Genomic DNA, 10,143 nt, shown 5'->3' with positions numbered 1-10,143 from the left:
TCCCTTTCTTTTCACTTATTTTCTTTTTTCTTTTTCTTTTCTCTCTCCTCCCTTTCTCTTCTGACTTCCTCCTTTTTCTCTCCTTGTTGTATTTTATGAGAATAAATTTTGTTTTTAGTTTTACATTAATTTTATACAAATTTGAGATTCACAGTAATATTAATATATGGCTGATTAGTGAATTTGATACTCATTTTTTAAATTATTTCCATTATTATTCATCGTCTTCGTATTCTTGATGCTAAAAATATTAATAATAGCAAATATATTGTTATTCCACAGATATTGTTTTTTAAACTAAACTACATTACTTATTCTCATCTTTCTGATTTTTTTATTAAAAGATTTATAATTGGAATCTAGGTTCTGTGAATAAAAAATTAAAATTAAACTTCTCTGTACATTATTAATTAGATTTTCAATAGAAACATATCATTAATCAAATGGATGATTTCATAATTTATGATTTAGATTTTATGGTAAAGATTTTAAAGGTGTTACATAAACATATTTAATTGATTGAGAGGTTAGAAATTTCGACCGTGATAGTCCATTAATTAAGTTCATTTTTCAACAAAAGATTATAGATTTATATATGATTATTGTGTTTTTGGAAAAGAAAACAAACTGTGTTAGGCGGAGAAGTATGCCACGTGGAAGTGGTTGAACATAATGAACCGAAATCCAGAGTAAAAGGCCAAAGGGCAATGCGCAAGGTTGTTTGGTTGTTCTCTCCACCACACAAACAAAATGCCTTTGTCTTTCTCTCTCACTGTAAGTTCCCTTTCTCTCTCTATTAGAGTCTTATCAAAGATTACTGCATATAAATTGGATATTATGAGTAAAGGAAGAATCAGAAACTGGACAAAATTGAAGTAGAGAACCATTTTCCCGGTAATTTGGATTGTTATTGCAAGGAGGGTTTTCTAGAAACATGGTTAATGATAGTAGGATTCCCTGTCCTTTAAATTGTTACTCATGTGATTATAGATACCGAAACATAGTTATTGATGTAACTAACAATGTGTTTTTTGTTTTTTTGTTTTTATCTAAATGAACAGTCTTTTGGGGTTGTGAGGAAAGTGTTGGGGAATCTTATAACAGGCAAGTATTCTCCCCTTGCATTCAAGCTTCTTCTTTTGCACTCACACAAACTCTTAATTTGAGTAATTCCTCACAGTAGTGGCTTATTTCACTCACTATAGCATTGCGCTTCTGCAAATTATTTCATCTTAATAGATATTGTTAAACCAATGGGTGGAAATTGGCACTTAGCAAGAAGAGGAGAAAGACTTGTATCATTTAAAGGTAGTGTAAGGCTTGCACATACAACGTGCCGAATCTCTGTCCCTAGGACCTTCCCAAGAAATGAAGAAAAGGCCTTGTCTAATATCTCAAGGGATAAGAAGACAGTTCCAGAAGCAGATCCTCCCAGTATCAAAGATGTTCATCTTTTGTATGAATTTTTGGACCAGAGGTTAAATTTTTTAATCTGTCTTTTTACGGGTTAGAAGGATATTAGATCCCTCCATGCATACTACATGTAATAATAACAGTACTTTGATAGTTTTCATTTTTGTAAATTTTAACAGTTCCCTAACTGAACTTCAATTTCAACGTACAGTACCAAGCTCACGGTATTAACTGGAGCTGGAATCAGTACAGAGTGTGGCATCCCCGACTACAGAAGGTTTCTGGCTCTTCTATGTACTACTTTCTAACGTTATAAAGCTACCTAAAATTTTTATTGAGCAAAAGTAAAACATGTGCTCATAATTGCTACTTGTGAGAATTTGTTTATGATATTGTAAACTATTTCCACTATTTTTAATATTTGAACCGTGTAAGTTTTGTAGATGTAGCATTAAGCATTCACCGATGGCAACATAAAAGGATTAAATGTTTTACTCAGTTAGCTACATTCTTCTTTGGTAATGTTATAGATACTGTACTTTGATTGATAATATTTACTATACTTCATCACATTGATCTGAAATTTTGGTCATTGGTATTACGTATGTTTCTGTCAATCTTAAGAAAAAAGGGATCTGTAGGTCTCTTTGGGTTTCATCTTTTTCATTTAATAGGGTGAGTTGGATTTGTGTTCTTTAACCAAACTGACTGCTTTTCAAACTAGTAGATCAGGGGAACATAAAATAAAAAAATAAGTCTGAGATCACATGAATCTGATCTCGGTCTATGCTAATTTGATCTTATTCTATTATATGCTTCTAGAAGAATTGTGTAATTGAAAAAAAAAATTCTAAAATCATTGCTGCATCAATATGTAATAATGTATGTGTGGCAAAGAGGGCTAAGAGAAAAAAAAAAAAAGAAAAAACAAAGCTACTGCGTAAATAGTTGAAATCAAATGCATCAATGACTTATCAATTGGAGGGGCCCGGTCCATTCACTCACTGTCACTAGTGCTAATTCTGATCAGTTTCCACTTTCAATCATCGGTGGAATCAAAGAGATATCCGTACTTGTTGTGTGTAAAGATTATATAGGCGTCATCCTTTTTGAGTTTGATATCTTGAGAATGTGAAATTCATTACTAACATTTATTATTCATGTTGCTAACTTTATTTTCCTTTATCTGTTCTTCACTTAACTGATAGCAGTTTATTATTTACTGCAGCCCCAATGGAGCTTATAGTTCTGGTTTCAAACCGATAACCCATCAGGTAATTTAAAGGCTTGTTCTGTTAGATTATTGTACCCTCATATGACCTATATAATTTAGAAAAACATGGCCAATGGAAGAGGGAAAAAAGGGTTAAGTATATGAGAACATAGATCTTTTGCTTTGAGATATCGCATTGGGATTTCATGTCATTTTTCAAATACATTAGGTGTTACTGTTCATAGGGGAAAAGAAAGAACACAATACCTGCAGTATGCCGTTATCTTTGGTTACGTTCTTTGATTTGAGAAAAAAAAAAGTTATTAGCCTAAAGAGTAGGGAAAACTGAATGCTAACCATCTACAGATTGGTAAAAAGGACTTCAAGTTCGACTTTTGATAAGTTATTAAGAATTTGGCACCAGTGTATTCATGTGTGCATATTTAAATTTGAATGCTTATGGCAATGACTTTGATGAAGAATACCCAGCTAAATTTGCATGCCAAAATAGTCATGACTCATGAAGTCCCTTCATCTTAGTCTGTCTTAAGTTCTCCTTTCTTTTATTTAAAAGGAGTTTCTCCGTTCAAGTCGAGCTCGGAGGAGATATTGGGCAAGGAGCTATGCTGGGTGGAGACGATTTACAGAGGCACAACCATCTGCTGCCCATACTGCTTTGGCAACACTAGATAAAGCTGGCCGGATTGATTTTATGATTACCCAAAATGTTGATAGGTACCTTTTACAATTATAAATTTGCTGTACATATCCTGGAATTTTACTGTACGTCATTTGCAGGCTGCATCATCGTGCTGGTAGCGACCCATTAGAAATACATGGGACTGTATACACTGTAATTTGTATAGATTGTGGATATTCCTTTTGCCGGAGCTTATTTCAAGACCAGTTGAAAGCCCTTAATCCAAAGGTTAGGATTTGCAGCTAATGGAAAAAATTGTATGATCGATGAATAAGAGTTTAAGAAGTGCTTTATGTAATGAGAAAAATGCCATTGAAGTGAGTGTGATTAAGTCATGATACATAAAAGATATAATCTTTTGTTCTAGGGATAAAGTATATTATCATGTTGAGAGATGTAACACTTAGATATAAGTCATAATGGCTCTGTTGTTTGATAATTATAGTATCTGTGTAAGTGCCATTTGACTAAAGGTCTTGATGATTTCTTTGGGTTGGTTCTTGTGATGAAAAAAATTCTCCTCTTTTTTATTCTCTTATATATGAGGAAGAGAGAAGTCAAGAAGGAGAAGAATGGTGCAGCTGCTGCTCAATCATCGGGTGTATAACATGGGGAAGTGATACCATTAAATGGTTCATACTTTATAGATTTAGGGTGGAATCTGATTGTCGAGAAGTAATGTGAACCAAAAAGCTATGAAGCACAGATACATCTTTGGGTTGAAGTGTCACTGTGTTGCACACGTTTTTTACTTTTCCCCCACACATATACAGTAAAAAAAAATTTGGTTGGCTTGACACATAAATTCATTTTTCATCTTTTAAAAAGTTTGTTTAAAATATAATATGAAATATTAACATGGTGACTTGTTCCAAGGGCCTTGGACAGTCACTGAATCACGAGCAGAGCAGAAGCTCCACGAAAATGAGAACTAAAGGTGCAGCAGAAATGGAAGACGTATGGTGTGATGGAAGAATCTATGGTGTGTGTGGTGGTGGATCTAGCTCAGATGGCCTACTAACTGAGGAAGTAAGCTAGAGGGGTAAGGGAAGAACTCAGAATAAAGGTGACTTTCAAGCATAGCATTTTTGGAGTGATCTCTACAACATAACACTATAATTGCATCAAAATTGAGAAATACAATGGATGAGGGGCTGAATTTATAGGGATTTCAGCACTCTTGAACGAGGAGGTGGCTCTGCTGATCGTCAGCCACTAATCATGGATCAAATGCCACGTTGAGCAAGCCCAATCCACAAGCTAAAGTGGGCGGCTTTCTTCATGGGCTGAAATGGGCTTGAAGTGGGCTTCTTTTGGGCCTAAAAGCTGCCAATGGAACTGAGTATATAGTAATTTGAGATCCTTTGATGTATCTTCAAGTTCTTCTTGGAGCTTCCTAGCCATACCACGATTAATGGACCCTTGAATGGAGTCTGGGTTTGGCCCCAAGTCATCACCCCCTCCCTCTTGAGAAGGATTTACCCTCAAATCTAAACAATCATCTTCACTTTCCAAATCCCCTACAAAAGGACGAAGGTCAACAACATTAAAAGTATAATTAACTCTATAATCCTTAGGAAAGTCTAGTTGATAAGCATTATTATTGATCTTCCTAATGACTTTGAAAGGACTATCTCCTCTATGACCAAGTTTGAACTTCCTTTGGTTTGGAAATCTTTCTTTTCTAAGATGAAGCCAAACTAAGTCTCCTTCATTGAAGATCATTTCCTTTTTCCCCTTATTGTTATACTTTGTGTATCTCTCATTTTGATGTTGAATTTGTGTCTTAATCCTCTACTTGAATTTGAGAGAAAAAGAAAACTCTTATATTTTTATTAACTTAATTCTGATACAACTTACTATTGTATATATAGAAGACAGTAGTTCTGAAAGGTAAAGGGCGGGAAGCCCTTAACAAAACCCTAACAAATATATTAATAATAAAATAAAGACATTATACTTCAACACCTCTCATGTAATTCCTTTATAAATTTGGATTTGGGTACCCCTTCTTTATGAACAAAATCAAAAAAAGTAGGAAGAGGTATCAAATTCATGGGTGTGAGTGGATTAAAACCATAGATAGCTTCGAAAGGAGAGATTTTAGTAATCCTATAAACTACTCTGTTATATGCAAACTCTATATGGGATCTCAAAATTTATGGTTTCCCTTCAAAGTTACTTTCAACAAGGTAGGTAGGGATCTATTCACTACTTCAGTTTGGCCATCTGTTTGAAGATGACAAGTAGTGGAAAAAGAAAGCTTAATCCCTAATTTAGACCATAAAAGTGACTAAGAAATTTGGTATCCTTATCCAAAATTATTGTGCGAGGTAAACCATGAAGTTTAACCACATCTCTAAAGAATAATTTAGCAATATTGCTTGCATCATCTATTTTGTGGCATGGTATAATATGGGCCATTTTTCTAAAACGATCCACTACCACAAAAATAGAATCAAAAACCCTTGAAGTTTTTGGGAGTCTTAAGACAAAATTCATGCTAATTTCCTCCCAAGGGATTGAAGCAATAGGTAAAAGGAGTATAAAGTCCATGAGGCATTGCTTTAGACTTGGCTTCTAAACAAGTAATGCATCTATAGCAATGTCTTTGGACATCCTTCCTCATATGGGGCGAAAAGAAATTGTCTTTTAGCATATGTAGGGTCTTGTCTACCCCAAAATGCCCCATTAGACCACTCTCATGCATCTCCTTGACAAGGAGTTTCCTATGTGAACTTTGGGATATGCATGCCTTCTTTGAAAAGATATCCATCTTTCACATAGAAACCACTTTGAGACTTATGCAAACACGCCTCATAAGTGTTAGAGAACTCAAGATCTTCAGAATATAATTCAGGAATATTATTAAATCCAAGAATTTGAGCTCCCAAAGTGGCTAAAAGAATGTTTCTCCTTAACAAAGCATCAGCCACCACATTGGATTTTCCTCTCTTGTATTTAATAACATAGAAGAATTGCTCTAAGAACTCTAACCACTTGGCATGTCTCTTTTGCAACTTATGTTGACCCTTCAAATACATAAGTGATTCATGATTACTACTATATATAGTGGAAAATTATGTATGAGATTAATCTCCCTTTGTGTTAAATATACATACAGGGTGTTCTCATCCATTGTATTTCTCAATTTTGATGCAATTATAGTGTTATTGTATAGAGATCACTCCAACAATGCTATGCTTGAAAGTCACCTCTATTCTAAGTTCTTCCCTAACTCCTCTAGCTTCCTTCCTTGGTTGGTAGGCTGTCTAAGCTAGATCCACCACCACACACACCATAGATTCTTCCATCACACCATACATCTTCCATTTCCGCTGCACATTTAGTTCTCATTTTCGTGGAGCTTCTGCATTGGCTATCTGCTTATTATTTAGTGACTGTTCAAGGCCTTTGGAGCAAGTCACCATGAAATAATGTTTCTTGCTTTTCTTAACAAGGTTAAAAATGTGAATATATCGTCAAATTAGATATTTTGTTATGTTACTCGAAGTTCATTTTTTTGGCGGCTCTCTTTGTATGTCCTTGTGTCCTACACTTTAGACATTGTTTGTTTCAGGAATGTTTGTGTCGTGTTGGATGTTTGTTAGAGTCCATGCTTCATAGTAAAGGTAGAGAGATAAGTATGGGAAAAACTCTGAAATATTTCAAATGTGTAAGTAAATATTCCATGTTTTAAGTAGATAAAGCTTAAATATTTCAAATGTTACTTAGTAATACTGGCTATTAAACCTCATGTTTTAAGCAAGACTTATGCCCTTTGTTGCGGCATTAAAATAGAATTTCTTAACTCCTTTCCTCAAATACTTATTGTTTTCTTAAATTCCTTCACACTGCACATAAATAAAGGAGATAAAAAGACAATTTATTGAGGGGTTCATCTTGAATCTTGCAGGGATTACTAAACTGTGTACGGTAGAATTACAAAGCTGACTATATATTAGGATGGTTAGTTGAGTTTTCTTACGAATTATGCTTTTGCCTGTTGAGATCATTTCCATAATTTCTATTAAATGTGTCCCTTGTACTGAAACTGAAACTCTGAAAGTAGGAGAACATAGCTTGCGTCATTACTGTGCATTTGAAAGCAACAATATATTGCTTCATTTTATCAATGCTTTTATACAGTAGTTGGAGTTTTCATTTCTTAAAACAATAAGACTGCATTCTTCTGTTCTGAGATTCCCTTTTCTGATAAACCAGTGGGCGGAAGCAATTGATAACTTGGACCATGGAAACCCTGGATCAGATAAGAGCTTTGGCATGAAACAAAGACCTGATGGTGATATTGAGATTGATGAAAGATTTTGGGAGGAGGATTTTATAATCCCAACATGTCATAAGTGCAATGGAGTTCTCAAACCTGATGTAAGCCATCCGGTTTCTTTCAGTTGAGATATTTGGTTGTGCGTGATACTTTTCTGGATACTTCAGCCTGTTAGTATTGTTCTCTATTATCTAGTTGGTAACAAGTGGGGGCAAGAAGAGTATAAGAAATCTTAATCATTACTTTATAATTATGGATCTGATACCGTGAGCCTATGAGCACACCCTCTCTACTTCTCATAGAGAAAAAAACATTGCCATAAAGCATTATACGACTTGAAATGCGAGAAGCTGAGTGGACACCTCTGGATCTTTTGATTGCCAGTTCAAATATATAAAGTCACTAAAGGATAGTGGTAGTGGGCTATGCAAGTTTGATATAATGATATTTGTATCCGCCCATCAACAAGTAACTCATTACCCATAGGCATCCATTATAGATACCTATCTAATATCCATTTTATTATGAATTTTACTCATGAATATTGGAGCATGCAGATTATTTTGTCATCCCTGAGATAAAATTCCATGTTGATGACCATTGAAGTTGAGTATTATTTTTTGTGGTTCTATTTTATGTGATAAATCTTGGTGTATTCTCTAATGTATCTCTTTCGTGTGTTATGATTTATGCTATTCTATCTCTTGAATAAGTTCAGGGATGTTATTCAAGATATTTCGTGATTCAGCTGAAGGAACAGAATATAAGTACATTTTGAACAAAAATGATTATGGACAGAGAAAGCATACTTAGTCAATCATGTATATGAAAATGTGTGATCGTTTTGATTTGTCTATTACGCTGGTGTCCTTAATTTTCTCGTTTTGAATAATTATGAAGGTTGTCTTCTTTGGTGACAATGTTCCCAAGGACCGAGCTGATATGGCAATGGAAGCGTCCAGAAGATGTGATGCTTTTCTTGTTCTTGGGTCGTCACTGATGACCATGTCTGCTTTTCGACTTGTCAGGTAGATTGAAGTTATAATGTCTCAGGGTCTTCTAGTTATGGTGTCTATATTATCTAAATTCTAGTATTTGTATACACAACATACTAATAATAATAATAATAATAATGATCATGATGATAAGAACAGTGATGATGATGATAATAATAATGTTTGAAATTAAAAAACTACCTGTGGCAATGCAATTTAGGCAATTATATTATTGAGAATGAGATCCGTATAAAAATATCATTTGAAATTAGAAAACTATTTGTTGTAATTAGCTTCAAAACTCTAATTTAGAAAGAAGCTTTTAATCCCCATTTTCAAGCAGTGAAATATTTTTCATTTTCTTGTGCATTGATTGCGTACATGACATAATTGGATTTGTGATTTGACTTGACTTTAACAGAGCAGCTCACGAGGCCGGTGCTGCTACTGCAATTGTGAACGTGGGTGTGACGCGTGCTGATGATTTTGTTCCCTTGAAAATCAATGCACGATTGGGTGAGGTATGGATTGAGTTTATCTTCTCTGTTTATACTCGATACTGCTGCTTGCTGCCTCAAATCTTACAAGCTGTGAATTGTTGCAGATCCTGCCAAGAGTACTTGACATGGGATCTATAAGCATACCTGCTATATAATGATGGTAGATGAAAACATGTATGAAGTTATCCACTAGCCCAACTTTCTTATACACTCTTCTTCAGGTAAAATCTAAACGTCGCCACTCCATTGGACATCTCTTCCTGACTCTTCAAATTCTGTATATGCCACTTTTCACCATAATTACCTGAAAATTAAAATGCATTGGGTGAAGCATTTTCAACTTCAGAAATAATGAAGTGATGCTTGCAGAGGATACATGCACGTCCTGATGATTGTTGTAACACGACATTCTAGATTTTTAGAAATGATTGTGTGATCTATTTTTGCTCTGATTAACTTTCATTGATTAAGAGCTTCAAGCTCTAAAAGTGTTGCGTTCTCATTAGTGACTGCAAAATTGCTCCAATTTCATTAACTTATACGTTATTTTATCATTTTTGCCGTGTAAATGATATGGGTAATGAATTCATCTTCCGAAGCTCAATGCATGACAGAACAGTAGTCAGAGACTTCATACAAATAGACAATTATAAATTTCTTCTCGTATAACGTTGATTTAGACCACTAGTAATGAAAATGCAATATTAAATTTAAAAATGTTGCAGAACCCTTTTGACACCTCCCAGTAAGATTAAAAGTCCTTTAGATAATAGTCAAATATGGGAATACTTTAAATTTTAATGTCACCAAAATTCTTCAAAAGCTTGGTAGAAATTACTTGAAAAATTAAACTAATAGATTAAACTACTCATATTATTTTGAAATATGAAAAAGAATTGTATTCATTTATCAAGTTCCAAAGTGATGTATACATACACTCTACAAACCTCTTTTTTATTCTTTTAAACAGCAAAGTAGACAAAAAGAGTCGAAAAAGAACAATAAAATTCTCTTAACCAAATTGATTAAATACA

At 34.2% G+C, this 10,143-nt stretch overlaps 1 protein-coding gene across 4 annotated transcripts; it reads left to right on the top strand.

The window, feature by feature from the left end:
• Nucleotides 1-623: 623 nt before the first annotated feature.
• LOC106779748 (NAD-dependent protein deacylase SRT2) lies at nucleotides 624-9,640 on the top strand. 4 transcript variants are annotated; one of them, XM_014667936.2, is made up of 11 exons: nucleotides 624-774; nucleotides 1,062-1,104; nucleotides 1,240-1,456; nucleotides 1,625-1,690; nucleotides 2,642-2,687; nucleotides 3,201-3,361; nucleotides 3,425-3,554; nucleotides 7,551-7,715; nucleotides 8,515-8,642; nucleotides 9,031-9,130; nucleotides 9,214-9,640. In XM_014667936.2, exons 1-11 carry the CDS (start codon nucleotides 751-753, stop codon nucleotides 9,262-9,264), a joined length of 1,131 nt encoding a protein of 376 aa, XP_014523422.1. In that variant the 5' UTR covers nucleotides 624-750; the 3' UTR covers nucleotides 9,265-9,640. The 4 variants fall into 4 exon arrangements, with proteins under 4 accessions (XP_014523422.1, XP_014523420.1, XP_014523423.1 ...); XM_014667934.2 differs by having other exon boundaries at nucleotides 1,240-1,477; XM_014667937.2 differs by lacking the exon at nucleotides 624-774 and adding an exon at nucleotides 832-894 and having other exon boundaries at nucleotides 1,240-1,477.
• The last annotated feature ends 503 nt before the right edge of the window (nucleotides 9,641-10,143 follow it).

Source organism: Vigna radiata, unplaced genomic scaffold (genome assembly GCF_000741045.1).
Source record: "Vigna radiata var. radiata cultivar VC1973A unplaced genomic scaffold, Vradiata_ver6 scaffold_160, whole genome shotgun sequence".
Taxonomy (NCBI): Eukaryota; Viridiplantae; Streptophyta; class Magnoliopsida; order Fabales; family Fabaceae; genus Vigna; species Vigna radiata.
Note: the sequence above shows the minus strand (reverse complement) of the source record. Positions and strands in the feature narration are given on the sequence as shown.